At 36.9% G+C, this 16,715-nt stretch overlaps 2 protein-coding genes across 6 annotated transcripts in view; one reads left to right on the top strand and one right to left on the bottom strand.

Annotated features, from left to right (window-relative positions):
• Nucleotides 1-3,818, top strand: part of kank3 (KN motif and ankyrin repeat domains 3) — a 58,863-nt gene extending 55,045 nt beyond the window's left edge. For both annotated transcript variants that reach the window (XM_077224559.1, XM_077224558.1), the window contains 3 exons: nt 246-446; nt 1,395-1,493; nt 2,012-3,818. In XM_077224559.1, the coding sequence (XP_077080674.1) occupies nt 246-446; nt 1,395-1,493; nt 2,012-2,056 (345 nt within the window). In that variant the 3' untranslated portion in view covers nt 2,057-3,818. The remainder of the gene's footprint in view (nt 1-245; nt 447-1,394; nt 1,494-2,011) is intronic.
• Nucleotides 3,819-8,385: 4,567 nt separating this feature from the next.
• The window catches only part of dpp9 (dipeptidyl-peptidase 9), a 43,740-nt gene continuing 35,410 nt past the window's right edge, over nt 8,386-16,715 (bottom strand). For all 4 annotated transcript variants that reach the window (XM_077224571.1, XM_077224573.1, XM_077224572.1 and 1 more), the window contains 9 exons: nt 16,449-16,528; nt 16,210-16,362; nt 15,426-15,561; nt 15,196-15,341; nt 14,413-14,559; nt 10,728-10,880; nt 10,246-10,388; nt 9,165-9,276; nt 8,386-9,081 (listed from right to left, as the gene is read on the bottom strand). In XM_077224571.1, the coding sequence (XP_077080686.1) occupies nt 8,989-9,081; nt 9,165-9,276; nt 10,246-10,388; nt 10,728-10,880; nt 14,413-14,559; nt 15,196-15,341; nt 15,426-15,561; nt 16,210-16,362; nt 16,449-16,528 (1,163 nt within the window). In that variant the 3' untranslated portion in view covers nt 8,386-8,988. The remainder of the gene's footprint in view (nt 9,082-9,164; nt 9,277-10,245; nt 10,389-10,727; nt 10,881-14,412; nt 14,560-15,195; nt 15,342-15,425; nt 15,562-16,209; nt 16,363-16,448; nt 16,529-16,715) is intronic.

The following is a 16,715-nucleotide window of genomic DNA, read 5'->3' as shown; positions in this document are numbered from 1 at the left end:
CATTTGCCACTTGGTTTGATATTTTGTATGTAATGCAATGAAATTCAGATATTACATTCAATCTGGCTTAATTGTCTAAATAATCTTTAGGGGCTACTATATCTCAGTTTTGGTGCACATTTAAAAAATAAAAAAAAAACGATTACTGTACTTTTAGAGTGTAAGTTAATGAAAGGGATGCATTGATTGCCAGACAAAAGACCCTTTAGTTAAACGCTCCTATCTTTTGTCCCGTCTGTGGTTAGGCAGGACAGACAGCTTTGATGCTGGCCGTGAGTCATGGGCGGCAGGAGATGGTGCGAGCGCTGCTTGATTGTGGTGCAAACGTGAACATCCAAGATGACGAGGGCTCCACTGCACTGATGTGTGCAAGTGAACACGGTCGAGCTGAGATTGTCTCCTTGCTGCTGGAGCAGCCGGGATGTGACATTTCGGTTGTGGACAATGTGAGTACCCCACAAATACCTTCATACAACCATGATGTATTTGTCCATGACACACTTTCGGCATAATACTGTATCCTAAATTAAAGCCATCCCAGACAACAACATAGTGTCGGCCCAGATCTGGGCCGACACTATGTTGCTGTGTGGGATAATTAATAAATTTGTTGGACACACTAACATTCAAATGAAGGGGAACACACTATTTCTGAAGTGAATACATGGATGACGTACTATATTTGAAATACTTTATTCCACAATGCAATGAGCTCAGCTTGACCGTGACAAATAAAGAGAAAGAAATTTTAGCCATGATTTTTTTCTTTTCTTATGATTAATGTTTCAGTGTTATATTCGTATTATAAAGCCACCTTGAGCTTGTCTTACCTGATTGAACCAACAAGACTTTGGGTTAAAAATGCATAATAATCATTTTTATTTTCAATATTATAATTGAATGCTATAGAAGGTTGTTTCTGCCTCAGAGTAAAAAATAAAATAAAAATGTTTGCAATTGCGAGTTTATATCTTACAAATCTGACCTTTATAACACGCAATTCTCACTTTATATTACACAATTGTGAGAAAAAAAAGTCAGAAATGTGAGATAAAAAGTCTTTACTTTGCTAAAATTGATTTTTGCCATGTTTTATTCTGTGGCGGAAACAAGCTTCCATAAGAAGCGGATAGATGGTGTATTTTAAGATTTTGATTTTATTGTTCTAAAGTCATTTCCAGTTGGCCATATACAGTATGTGGGGCCCAAATTGTGTATGTTTGAAATCCAGTGCAGTCGCTTGTTCCATTATAGTAGGATATTGTACTGTATGCTTTCCAGAAAATTATGTCACAAAATAAGTCACACCCTTAATGTTGTGGGACCTGTTATCCAGTGTTAAAGCATTCGACCCAAGAATGCATTATAATTAAATGTATGCCTCTTTCCTTTAGGATGGCAGTAATGCTCTCTCCATTGCCCTGGAGGCATCCCACAATGACATTGCAGTTCTACTGTATGCCCACATGAACTACTCTAAAACGCAGGCGGAAGTAAGTCCTCTCCCACTGACCATTTATGTTAAGTAGAACAAGCAGTTTAATTACTTTTAATGGTCACTTTACAAAACTTGTTGAAGTGACGTATGTAAAATAAAAAAATTAATTCAGTAAAATGTAGGGCGAGACTTGATTGGAGCAGTTTGGGATTGATTGGGTCATGAATGCTACACACCAAAATGGAGCCAGATGTAAATGGGAGTTTGTTGAAGCAATGCCTAAATAGTTGTTTGATTACTGGTTAACATTACCCAACAGTCCATGCGGCCTAATTGACATCAGACTAAAAGGATAGTCATTTCAGAATGTAAATAGTGTAAATACAGATTTCATGTTTATTTTGAAAGTATGTACTATTACAATCTGATGTACTTCACAAAATGAATGAAAAATTAGTACATTCATTTAAAATGTATTAATTCAAATTGTATAATTCTGGTGAGAAATTGGAATCTTTTCATTGTGGTGCATTGTGTGAACTGACATAACTTTTGTGTTTGTTCTTTGTTTAGGTATCACCTAAAGCCAGTCCTAGAAAAACATGGCCCTCTGAGTGACATACTGTATGGACACATTAAGTACAAAAAGGATATAAAAATAAGATTAACCAGCTTTACTAGAAGATTAATAATGTCTATGTTACAAGTTTATATTTATTCACTGAATACTTTTTTTATCCACGTTTAATGCTCTTACTATGTAAAATATTATGTAAACATTAATGTAGGTAAGATCAAGAATTTTACTTACTTTTAATCTTTAACAGGTGTATTTACTATAGTAAATGTATTGTTCTACCATGATGTCATGTTTAAATAAGCAAATAAGGTATTTGGGATGATCACAGCTTAGCTGTAATGTTATTGTGATTACATAGTTCACAAACTGAACATTTGATTTGATTAATGGTTTAACTTTGGCTATGCTCAGAAATACTCATGTGCAAATCAAAATAACATAATAACGTGTCCTGTTGTTCAGATAACGTGTCCTGTTGTCAACCCCCCCCCCCCCACACACACACACACAGAGATATGGACCAATCACAGAAGGGTTAAACAGAACTGAACTTGAAAACTAAAGAAATTATGTCAGTCAGGAATAGCTCCAAAACATATTTATACGAAATAAAACAAGTGACATTTGAAAGAAAAATAGCACTTTTCAGATGTTAAGCTTAAATCATGATACTTTGTGGTTCTGAAATGTTAGTAGAACATATTCATAGATATAGTTAATGTGATTAACTAATCTGTGGTTACTCTGTTAGGACACTTACGTAAGATTTCTTTTCCATTTATAATTATGTGCTGTCCGTCAGAGTTTGCTTGGTTCACTAACGTCAATACACTGATAATTGAACTCAGCACTTTACACAAATTAAGAAAGCAGGTGTTGAGTTAAATACCTGTAAAAGTCTTAAACTAAACTCGAATGTTTACTGTAGATTTCAAATACAGACAATCTTTAATGTTGTCCAAAGATGCTGCAGCAATGCTGTAAGCAGGCAAACGTCCTTCAGTTGCTCATTTAAACATATTTTGATTTATTCAATTGTACTATTTTATTTTTATTTTATTTTTTACCATACTTAAGTATGGTTTTGTATCATTTTAGGTCTGTCAGTGTTTTTGTTTATTGTCTATTTTATATGGTATCAATGCTTTGTTTAACTGATTGTATCATGCTATGCAGCTTTTGCTATTTAAGTTAGCATTTTTTTAAATGTACAATTAAAGGAACATTATTTAATGCCAGTTACTCATTAAGAGAATGCACCTACACTAAAATAGTGAATTTTGGTTATATAAAACATCACATTGGCCTGTATATCAAAGCCCGGATCATATTAAAACATTAGAAACCTAAATACAAAAAGAATATCATTAAAATTTGCCGTCAATAGGCGAACCCACCTGCATTTGTATGGCCACCACCTAGTGAAAATATATGTATTTGATGTCACTAAAGTAGTAAACAGTTAGCAAAATAATGGTAAAAATTTGTTCGGTTGCTTTATAGGCTTGAAGAATAGTTGATCACAACTAAAGAATGCTGTGTCCTTTTGGCATAGTTAGGAGTCTTGATGTTGCACCTAAATGTGTCCTTGAATGAACTCATGACCACAGTCTATTTCTACTGTACTAAAGTTGATCATTACCTCAACCACTAATCTGCACGGTATCTTCATTACAGAGAATTTAAGAATTGCATGGTTCTGAACGGCTGCTTGGCCACTGTACATCGTGGCTCTGTCTTTGAAATGTATGCCTTTTCTCCATTTCAACTCAATTAAATGAACTTTTACTTGGACTAAGAGATCTGGGGCTTAGTGGGTCTTCTTAATGGGAACTTCATGTGTGTAGCTTCAGTCTACTACTTCAAAGATGTAGGATCATCATGACAAATATGTTTAGTCTAAAATATGTTTAAAGACACCAGAAATCTGTTAGAAAACAAAAATGGTGTTTAAATATGAGAACAACTTTTAGTGGAAATTTGTGCAATAAGCTAAATGTACAATGCTGACTGTGTGTGTTTCTTTCACACTCCCTGGCAGGACACAGGTTAGTCTTCCACCTTACAGTGGGAGATGTTAACAACCATGAGCACAATTCTTGCTAAAATCAGTGTAGCACCAGAATGACGCTTACATCTCTCAATTAGAACCATCTAAACTGGACTGTAGAGGACTGTTAAAGTGTTGGGAAGCACTAGATCTAAAGGTAACAATATTTCATTAATCAACTTTAGACATTCTACTTAGTTCATGACGACCAACAGTAATTAAAGTACTAGTAGACTGCTTTATATCGGCTAACATTATTTTGATGGTCCCACAACAGACAAGTACAAGTACATGTCAAATTATTCTACTAACCCCAAAATAACAGTCTACTAATACTCTTAGTTAGTTGACATGTAGGCCTAATAAGAGTTAGTTGACGTATATGGTTGCAAAATTATATTTAGTAGAATGTCTAAATGGGACTATCGAAATAAAGCGTGACCAACTTAAACATAATTAAAATGTAAAAAGATTTATTAACATCTTAAAATCTACCCTAAAAGTTCAATGAATACAAATCCTTAAAAAAAAAAAACCTGCAGTAAGACACTTTGAAAGCCTGTTTGGAAAATGCTGTGAATCATACCAGCTATTCATTCCTTTTGTTTCCCCCAAAGGAAACAAGTCCATTCACATTGCTAAATGGCATTCAGATGGATGCAAATAAAAGGTTGCACAGCCATATTTCAAGAACAAACAAATCTTCAAGAGGTCATACACATTTCCACCTGAAGTTCCTCCCCAATTTATTGTATGTATTTTCCACCCTCTCTCTTGACAGAAACTCTCTGCTTGTTGCCTCCTGTAACTTTAGGACTCTATGTAAATAAGCTTTGTTATGATCAGTTCCCATTCAAAGTAGGTCTTGCAACATTGCGCCACTATCTGACGTTTTGGGGGAAGTCCTTTTACCGTAAATACTGAAGCCTGACTGAACGGTGCTATTGCAATTGCTACGCCAATGCCGCAGAATCTTTCTCCTTCACTTTGAAGCCTACTTTGCTGTGGATCTGAGTAGACGACGCAGAAGCTGCGATCCCCTCCTGCGATCCGGCGAGATAAGATGTTTCTGCAAGGAATGTGCCGCATGTGTGGCGGACCCATCAACCTTCCGGACAAGCACGGCACGTGACCTAAAGGTCACTTACTTTACCATCCAAATAGTTCCTCATTACGGCGCTTTCTGAGAGTTCAAACTCCTGCCATTTGTGCTGGCTCTGGCCCCACGCACGTGCACGAAGTGTGTGAATACAGCGCTTTGCCCCTTGAGACTTGGATGCACATTTCAAATTATCTCGATAACTTATCATTGCTTGGTCCCGCGATCTGCTGGCTTTCGATATATATCCTAAATAATTATATAAATAAAAAAATAAAAAATATATATATTGAATCGCACAAACTGCAGTGTTCTGTGTTGGTATTTTCACGAGGCTCCAGCTGTTGGCTGCCTGCCTCGCAAAGTGTGTGACATTGTCATTTTTACCCATGTTGTGCTAATGTATTATGCGTTTATGGGCTGTGTTCAGACAGTCAGTGATCCGCTCGTCTGAGCTGATCGTGTTATGAATGCACCGATGTGTTATTGTTGCATATTCTCCTCTCACTGCATTGCACTGGTCTAACGCCGTGGCTTCAACCCTATGCCCTCTTGGCTGATTGGACTGACCGACCGACTGGTTGAGTGTCTCCACTCATAGGTGGCCTTACCTATGTCTCACCCGTTTCAATTGAAACAGGCCCCGCCCTCCAAGGGGGGCTCCAAAAAAATTCCATTTATTTTCTCCATAGGATATAGATTTTCAGCCATAATGTCTAAACCATCCGAGGTAGACTGACCACGAGCTATGAGGTTGTGAAACAAAAGTTTCTGCTCCTATAAAAACCACAAGTCAGTATGAAATCAAACCTGTTTTAAGAAAAAAATCTTCTGGAGAAATACTACACTACCCACAATCCTAAGCATAACACTGGCGTCTCTGAATGGTGGAACTCGCGGTTACCACGGAAACGTTTATCTCCCCACAAACAGCTTAAGTGATCTGAAGTATACCAGTAGTTTATTTGTTTATACCTTTGTCTTTTTTGCCGTTAAGTTAAAATGTTATTTTGAGCAGGAAAAGAATTTTAAGAGGAAAATGAAACGTACATATACCAGTGGTGCTGAAAAATGAAAGATATCAGACAACAAAAAAAAGCTTTATTTAGTCTACCAAAAGTGACCTCTTTCTTTGGTCCAGGCGAGATGACAAAATCGCTGGACAAAGATGAACTTTTTATCAGAGCATTCTAAGCACTCAAACACAGAAGGTGGATTTTTAAAAAGGGCTCAGGTGAAATGTAGGCTACGCCCGCTGCCCGGTGAGCTCAGCTGTCCATGGTCCACAAATACCTGGAGTTCGGTTCAGTGTCAGTCAGACACGTTTTCTTCTTTGCTTTTGTTAATAATTTAAGTTGAGGGGATGTTTGAGCTGTTTATTTTATGTCAGCCCAGACAGCTGAAAATATACTGCGCTAATCATTTAAACAGAGAAGTTGCCATCCGTGAAAGGGCGAGGCTTATTCCAATGTAAAACGCAGAATAATTTGTATATAGTTTTAATCAAATAAGGTTGGATGATTTCTATGTTGGATTTCTTTCTATGCCTGTTCTTGAAGCTGAAAGTGCACGTAATAAAATAGTATACCATTGTTGCAAACCAACAGGAATCCTTGCTTTTTCTGCTCTATTATGTTTATGTTTTGTATGGGTAGGGCCCCATATTAGAAACGGGCCCCCAGATGCATAAGGCCGCCACTATCTCCACTAGGTCCAGTGACCAACCTAGGGTTGCGTAAGTTGCCGTGTAAAATCCATGTGTCTTTACAATAGCGCTCAGCACCGAGCTATATAGCGGTTGACTCCGCCCCTCGCTCAAGTGCACAAGCGCCATTGGCTATTGCAGTTGAAATAGTGCGATTCAAAAAAGCTTCAGTATTTTCTGTGAAAGGAGTTTCCCCAAAGTGTCAGCTAGTGACGCAATGTCTCGTTCCATACTTTCAGGGAACCACGGTTATGTTGAGTAACCAGAGACGTTAACCTCTCTGCATGGAAATAATAGCAGTAGGAAATATTAACAGATTGACAGTGACATCACAAACATGAACAGTGAAACATGAAAACAAATCAGTTTTGCAGTTAAACCCATACGACTTTCGTTCAACTTTGAAACATAAATTTAGATATTTTATTGAAATCTGAGAGATTTCTGTCCCTCCACTGACAGCCAACACAACTATTTTGATGCTTCAAAAAGTTCAGAGATCATAAAACGAACCCATATGAATGGAGCGGTTTAGTCGTTCTGAAGAGACTCGATCACTTTTTATGATGATCAGATTGAATTTATTCATATATAAATATTAATCAAAGCACACATGAGTTATTTTAAACGGAATCTCAATCATGCTTGCATGACGAGCGAGAACCAGTGAGGTTAATTCTTGTATTACCCAGCACATTTGAGCTTCCGTGAGAACCAATGAGGTTTGTCCTTGCGTATCAAGCGCATACGGTTAAGCTTATGTATGTTCGCTGATCTTATATGTGAATAAAAGCCTAAATTCATATCTGTTCATCATAAATTAATCGACTCTCTTCATAAAATTTGGACTAAACCGCTCGATTCATATGGATTAGTTTTTCCGATCTCTTTATGAACTTTTTGAAGTGTCAAAGTGGTAGGGACAACGGAGGGACCGAAATCTCAGACTTCATTTAAAATATCTTCATTTGTGTTTCGAAGATAAACAAAAGTCTTACAGGTTTAGAACGACATAAGGGTGAGTAATTGATTAAATTTTTTTATTTTTTGGGTGAACTAACCCTTTAAGTTTCAATAAATGGACTGGTTGGACAGAAGAACTGACCATCTAAATGAAGTCAGAATATAATGTCTTGCTCCACCTGTGACATTCCTTCCCAGTTGACATCACTAGCCAGACAGACTTCACTAACAGTTATTGTACTGAATTGAAACTCTGAATTAAACTGAGCTGAATAACGACACCATTACCTTCTGTAGAGATGTTTTACATGAATTTTACAACATTAACACTTTTTTTTCTGTATTGTATAAAGCGCTATTTAAATAAATGTGACTTGAGTCACCTTTCACGATCCAACCAATTCCTGATAGAATAAAATCAAGCCCTACCCTATACTTTATCCTCATTAAATATTTTGAGTCCCTTGGAAATACAATACAAAAAACAGAAGTCTTGAAATGAAAATACGCTATTTCGATTAAAACAGCATACAAGACAGATGGCCACAACTTCATAAAAAATATGTTCCTTTAATAATACACACTTAAAATATGAACTGCAGGTAGTAGTGTGCTGTGTCCTTACGTGAGAGCCACACGAGCGTGGCTAACAGCGACGCTGGAATTCATGTTGGACCGAAACACGACTGCATTCATAGCAATGAAAAAGCTTAAGTTAAATGAGCAGTTAACAGGAAAAGGGGGATGGGGTGATAAGAGCATATCTGTATGTATGTGTAGAAATCCAGTCTCTGTACTCTGATAAGCCACTAACTACAAATTTAAAAAATAAAGACACATTTGGCAACATAATCAGTGTTCCAAAGGGAGCCGGAAAAGAAACATTACCTAGGTGTGGCACATAATCCAAAATCTGTTTAATTGAGGTTAATGAGCTACTGGGTTGTTCTCCGTTCTCAGACGTGTCCTTTCTGTTAAAAGTGTGCCGACATGCGCAAAATTACACAAAGTTTGGGGACAAGTCTGTTTCTGGCTGCTGCAAAGACACTCCTTCCAGAAAGAGTGTGAGAAAGCAAAAGATGGGTTCAGGGACCAGTATTCTGTCATTCCTCCTGAAGGAAGTGGAGGAGGGTGGGAATGGAGAAGACCCTGATCAGAGGTGCTGTTGGAGGAAGTACAGTAGCATGATCTCGTAGTGCTCTCCGGACTCAGGACAGCGAATGCTGTGTCTCTCATTGGGGTAGATCTATGGAGAAATAGTATGATGAATTATTTGGTTGAGGAAAAAAAAGAATAACATTGCATATTTTTAATACTTTGTTTTCAAACCTGTAGCTGATATGGCTTTCCTGCACGGATGAGTTGAGACACCAGGAAGTTGGTGTGGAAAAAGTGCACGTTTTCATCAAGGAACCCATGTAAAATCAGTAATCGGTTTGGCCTTGGGGAAAAAAAACAAAGGAAGTGTCTAGTTAGCACAGTGAAAGGATAACCAATTGCTCAAATAATACATTCTGAGAGGAGTTAACTATATGGTTTGATCGAACTTGAGAGATTTATGTCTTCAAGATATAATTTACCTAGATTCAAAATAGGGAGAAACTTTTGAGAAGGTATTTTAACCCTAAAAAGCCTACTGTATCATATCTACCAACATGATCAAAACCTGTAGTACAAAATCTTCTACGGGCCTTCATTCGTCTATTCGCTATTTTATATATATTTTTAAAGAAAAATCATATTATAATTGATCAAATATAATACATCAGGCTTTTGAGGAATGTTTACTTATACATCTTTAAATCATCATTGTATTGTATTGCATTATATTTAAAGCGACACAACCCCCACACCACAATAAAAACTACAGAGATTTGATCATAAAATTAAGCATTTAAATATCTTACTAGGAGATAGAGTGACAACTTACATTTATATGCATTTTTGCAAGTAGTGCTTTACTGTTATAAAGATCACTGCGATTTACATTGCAGGCTATTATAATTTCATTTTAAATTTTGGCCATATAAATTACAGAAACCCCACCGCACTGCTTATTTTTGCTCAGTTGGCACATCTGAATAAAATTAAAGCGTTGTTTTCCCTCTTTCCTCGATTATGACCTCCATATTCTCATATCTCATCCATCAGGCTTTCATGGCTCAAATAATATTAAATATGATACTCAACAACAACAAAAAAACATGCAAAATCCTGTCTAAACGCTCAAACTTTTAAAAAAAATAAAACACTTGTCTGACTATTATAACAAAATCCAAGCAACTTTAGATGCTGGGTTTTTTTATGGTTAGAAGTGGTTCAATCACTGAGATGAAGTTGTATGCCAAGAACACATAATCAGGGTGAAACAAACGTTGCACGTCCTCTGGCCTGAGCCGCAGTAACTCACTCATTGGGAAGTTTGTCGACGTGCAGTGCGACGGAGCCAGCCTCATATCCCTGCTGGTTATTTTCAGGCACGTCCATGTAGCGCTCGGTGTAGCCAGTATCGTATGCCATCCACACCGTCACAGGAGCTCCTGCTATGGCCACCTGGGGCACAGAATGGGTAACTTGCTTAACACATGATGAGAACAAACGTACAGACACTAATTTTAGTCTCAAAGTACAAAATGCTTCTTCCCTTTTATCCAAAATACAGCTCTTATTTTCTATTGTAGTAATTCCAAAAGCATAAAAAAGCTAAATGACTATGATTACGATTTCAGAAAAGCAACAAAGTTCAGCAATTCAATCTCTAGTAAGGTGCATTTGAGACGCCACCTGCTGGTGAAAGCGCATGAATGGGTGGGGTTGAGGGACAGTTGAGCAAAAAAGAAAGAAAGAAATTTTAAGATGATGACATAACATTGGGGCAGCTGTAAATCTCACCTTGAAGATGTTTGGTCTGTGAATGAGGCCCATGAGAGAAAGGAATCCACCGTATGACCAACCATGGATGGCAACCCGACTCAAGTCTATGAACTTGTACTTCTCTGCCACAAACTGAAGCCCCTCCACTTGATCTTCAATCTCCACCTGGCCCTGAGGTTGAGGAGAAAATAATAGGAATATGAATAAAGAGTACCGAATTCCATGTTTTATACCTTACCTAAAGCCTGTTATGCTGCATTCAATGATCTTTACCTTTAACCAAGTGAAATGCTCAAGGTAAAAATTTCAACAAAAGTTCAAAAGTTGGTGGCTGGAATGATTTATTTAACGTTTTTGTTAATGTTTATGTACAGTCTTAGTTTAGGGTCCAATTCTCACTATTAACTAGTTGCTTATTAGCATACATATTACTAGGATATTAGCTGTTTTTAGTACAGGGTTCGTACAGACACTGTAAAAAGAAATTCCAGGACTTTCAATGACTTTAAGCACTGCTTTTTTGGTATTCAAGGACTAAAATCAGAGATCGCACTTATCAAACAATATCTTTAGGATTTTTTAAACTTAAATTACAGATATAAGGTATCCATAAATAAACGTATTTAATAATATATATTAAATACAAAGTTTATAATGGCTATTATTGTTCAATTAATTATATTTTAATATTATTTATAATAATATTTTATATTATAATGTTGGCGTATTTCGTATCGAGAAAAGATCTGATGTTTATCAGATGGGCTGCAGTGTTGATTTCGCTTGAAAAGATTGTGCTTTTTCGAGAGAAAAAAGGCAAGTTATTTTAAACAAGTCAAGCACTTTAAGTACCTTCTTTTCAAGTACTTTCAAGGGGTTTCCAGGACTTTCAAATTCAAGTACTTAAAGTACTTTAAGCACCTTGTACGAACACTGTTCGCACTTATAAGGCACGTATTTATGCCTTATTCTGCATGACAATTTTGAACGTTCCTAATCCTACCCAATACCTAAACTTAACTATATTAACAACTATTAATAAGTAGAAATTAGAAGTTTATTGAGGCAAAAGTCATAGTTAATAGTTAATATTGAGAATTGGACACTAATTTAAAGGTACGTTTACACGACAACGATATGCTTGAAACGGAGAAGTTTATCTTTTGAGTTTTCCACGTACAGATGACACCATTGTCAAAATAATCCCCATTAACGCGGATCTGCGAAAACGATTAAAAACGCTGTATTCTGCTGCCAGGCCATTAGATGATGAAACACTATAATGTAATATGCATGTGCATGACATCATCGCCTTCAGAGATTAGCGTTGTTTTATGCTAGATTAGCGTATTTGTTGTTTACACGGAGATTGTTTTCAGAAACTTGCACTTTGAAACCCTTTCATTAATTAATTTCTGAATAAAAGTATTAATTAAAGGCGTTGCTAGATGGCTTTGTTCTAGGTGAATGTTAGGTGGTTACTTACTGGTCCGAGACAAATCAACCTATCCTTTATTTATAAAACATTAAATTGTATTTAATAAGCAGTAGTCATGGCCCAATACAAGTTATTATACAAATTGACTTCATATCAAGTGACCTTCAATAAGCAGTGATGGCAATGAGGCAATGCGTCTAATTCAGTCTTTGACTGTGAGTAACAAGTGGGATCATATGTCAAAGCCAGTGTGAGCTGTCACTCAGTAATCATTTTAACACCTTAACATTTCTTGACCAACCATTCCAGCCACTTAAAATGCAGCATGATCATATGTGTGTCTATATAAAGCATTTATGCAACGTGTTTTCAACACATGCTGGCTGACCTTTGAAAAGCAGACCATAATGTGTTAAATGTGAGGCAACTGTTTACAACTGGTATTAAGTTTTGGCCGATTGGATCACGAGTAGATGACGCTAAATACAGGTGTAAACGGGGTCTAAGGCCCTATTTACAACTGGTAATAAGATGCATTTTGGTCGATCGAATCAGAAGTAGATGGAGACATTCCCGCTTACACCTGGTCTTTTAATGTGTCTCTTTTGTCCACTTTCCACCACTTCTGACCCGATTTCTTCGAGGTAAGGGTCTATGGGCGGGTAAATGTATGCGTTTTTTCAGATCTTTCGATCTAATGGACAAAATAAGCTCACGCAATTTACATATGAGTGCACCCGGAGAAAACAGAAAAACATACGGAGAGCATCAGCTTTCGTTTCTGCACTGACAGCCGCAAGACCAGCCGAACTCTGTGAGTGTGTGATAGAAATCAGGAATGGTGAGAGAACATTGCGCTTGGTATGTTTTTCGTCTTCAACCAAACCTGGGTCTCCAGCCATAGTTTAAATGTCATCCGGCTAGCGCGCTTCCCATAATGTTTAAGCATTATGTCAGTAGGCGGAGAGTAGGCGGTCTTTTGCGGCTATTTGAACACATTCAACCCCAATATAAAAGCAATCTGGTTGAATGAGTTTTCGACTACCTCTGGAAGTAGTCAAAAGTGGACAAGCTCAAAGCGTTTTAGACGCCGTTCACATCTGTATTTAGCTTCGTCCACTTGTGATCCGATCAACCAAAACACATCTTAATACCAGGTGTAAACAGGGCCTAAAACGTTTTTAGTTTGAACACTTCCAGAGGTGGTCAAAAACACATTTGACCGGATTGCTTTCGTAGCGTAGACACTCATGTGCTCGAATGTGTTTTAACAGCCACAAAAGATTTCCACCCGACAGCAACAATATGTTAATATGGGTCAGATTTACTAACAGCTTGCTCCAGCCCAAACCCTCTTTTGGCATTAAAAAACTACTGTCAGGATTTACTAAAGACAGTGAAAAATTTGAGCTGAAAAGGAGTGGACAGTTAGTTTTGCAGCTGAACAGTTAACACACCTCCCAAGGCATATGCCTTTAAGTGCAATAATCCCACTGTTTAGTGCAATATCCTACAACTCAAGTGATACTTATATTTAGATTTATTTATTATAATATTCAAAACACTGTAAATATGTTCATAATCTGTAAATCTGGAAATGTCTATTCTGACTAAACCTAACTGTGATAGTTTTTATTCTCATATATTTATATTTTTATTCTTTATTCTTATAATTTGTAGTATTATGTTTCATGTTTCTTGTTGTATTTGTGTAGTCCACTGGAAGCCTCAGCACCAAAACAAATTCCTTGTGTGTGCAAGCACACTTGGCAATAAAGCTCTTTCTGATTCTGATTCTGAACTTATTGCATATGCATTTGTAGGAGTTTTTATGGGAGGTAATATGTATGGGAGGAGAGTATTTAAATGAATCATACAAGGGGATTTACTAAGGTTTGCACTAGTCAATGTACTGGAGTTTGCGCCATTATTTACCACCCCAAACAAGCATGTCTTACACCAGACTCTAACTGGTAGACTTCATTGGTCATTATGGAAATGATCCGGCTGCGTCTGTGTCCTTTAATTTGCGTGTCATCAGTAGAACACGCGCAGAACTTTCCACTCCCATCAGCGCTGTTTTGGAATTGGGCTATCATGCTAATTTGCCCACTTTAGCAAATCTGTCCCTATCTATCATTATATGACCTAATCACCTTTTTAAATACAATCAAACAATCTCTTCCTGTCTAAATGGCCAGTTCCTTAGCTAACATTTGCAGTGATGTTGTTCGGAGTCAAATGTCTGGCTACAATTCTAGTTACCATTTTGTTTTTAAGGGCCCCTTCAAACTTAAGGCCTCTTTGGCACGACCCTCTTCCATCAATGACCACCACTGCATAACCCAGAGATGCCAACGTGTTCAGACGCAGATACTTCACACCCTTGTAGGAGTTATTTACTAACTGCACCTAAAAAACAGAAAAGAAAAATGGAAACATGTTATAAGTAGACGTATTAAAGAACTTACAACGCAACTTTTATCTGATGTGTCACAAACCACAATGTGAAGACATTCAATTCAGTACTGCATTTAGAAGTCATAGCCCATCCCGAAATAAATTGTAATCACTTACTCACTCTCACAATGTTTGTATTTTAATTCTTCCATGGGGAATTTTTTTTTGACCAGTTGCTTTTTTCCATGCAGTTACAATAAATGGTGAGTAAAGCTTTCAAATAACAAATGGCACCAAATTCCAAACAATACAAGAGTTTCCATAAAGAAGCAGAGCAAAAACAGTTTGTATGTAAATATTTCCATCCAATGGGTTGTGAAAAGCTGAAACCATATCAAATAATCAGTGAACTGAACTCAGGAACTGTATCAATTAAGTTTCATGAACAAATCACATATTGCACAAGTAATACAGGCCAAATTCAAAAAAAAAAATTATTGTTATTATTTTGGAGCTTTGAAAGACCCAGCCAAAGGAACATCCCGAGGGTGAGCAAATGTCAGAATTTATATTTTGGGTGAAACTATTACTAAATCTTAATGGTTAGTTTTCAAAAAATCTATAGTCATACTTTTCAGCCAAACCAACCTGTGGGCCGCCGTACACAAACAGGATTGTGGGGTGTTTTTTGCCTGGTTTCAGGTTGTGTGGTTTGTACAGCATTCCATATAGGCGGAAACCGGAATTGGCAGGGAAGCTAAATATCTCAGGAGGGACATAATCAGCTGGACAACCTGCACAACACAGACAAAAGCAAACAGGTTATTAGAGCATGTGTTATTCTTTCCAACAGCTGTGCAACATCGCCCTGACCTCACCTGTAGCCTCCATCATGCTCGCCCAGAACTCCGGTTCCTTGTGTATGGGGTCACTGTCAGAACCCGTCAGTTTGTAGACATGAACACACGGAGGGGTGCTCACGTTACTGTAGTGGCTAATAAACATGTCAAAGTTCTATATTGAAACAGGAGAAACAGATAGTCAGAGTGAGACTGCAGGTCATGGAACACTGCTTGGTTTGCTTCGGCAAGATATTGTAAAATAAAGCTTATTCAGTTTTTTGTTTTTTTTTAACTGCAGGACAGTTATCTGTTTAGTCATGTGTATGGTTTTCAATAACCAGAATAATTATCAATTAAAAATGTTAGCTTGTTTAACTAACACTAATGTTTACGCAATTTGAATATATATATATATATATATATATATATTAACCTTAACATAAATAACATACATTGTTCACAGTTCACAGTAATACTGTATTAACTAACATCAATGTATACAATCGTATTCTAATATGTTAGTGAATTGTAACATCTATTTTTCCCCACCCATGCACCCTGTAAGACACAACCCATTATGCAATGACAAGAAATTCTTGACTAAAACTGGAATTTTTTTTTACAAATTCTGGATATTCTAAGCCAAAAATATATGATTAACTATCAATTTTCTTCAGGCTATATTTCCAGGGGATTCTTTGCAAGAAAGAAATAAAAATTTATTTTGTAAAAAATCATTTGCTATTTTTGTACGTTTCAGAATGCCATTTTGTCACCAATGATTTGGTAAGCACACGCGCGCACACACAGACACACACACCAGGCTAACAGAGCAGCTGTGAGAGAAGCCCGGCTTAGTAATTCTGACGATTTCTCCAGGAGATTCGTAGCTCACAACATAAAGATGGTGCTCAAGTGGAGTATCTTTTGTGCCCTGGAAGTACACCAGTTTGGTGTCTTCATTGACCCAGATCTGCAAATATAGATGAAAGAAAAATGTAAAGAACGGTAATGTGTGCAAGACATTTGATTTTGAATTTGTTGAATAATACAGCAAACCTTTGATCCGTGTCTAGCCAAGACTTCCCACTCTCCACTGGTTATAGTCACCTCCTCTTCTATCTGGCATTTAAAATCATCTAATAATAACAATTAAAAAAAAGATAAGTCATTCATATTACAAGGCCCCATGCTTACATTTTGATAGAAGGACAAGCCATAGTTAAAAACATGACCACGTAAATATGGAGGCCCAAACCTGCAACATTTTTAAATAATTAAATAAATATATAAATAAGTAAATGTAATAGGAAAATAAATAAAATT

Source organism: Siphateles boraxobius, unplaced genomic scaffold (assembly GCF_051911475.1).
Source record: "Siphateles boraxobius isolate OS27281-9 unplaced genomic scaffold, OSU_SipBor_1 9, whole genome shotgun sequence".
Classification (NCBI taxonomy): Eukaryota; Metazoa; Chordata; class Actinopteri; order Cypriniformes; family Leuciscidae; genus Siphateles; species Siphateles boraxobius.
Note: the sequence above shows the minus strand (reverse complement) of the source record. Positions and strands in the feature narration are given on the sequence as shown.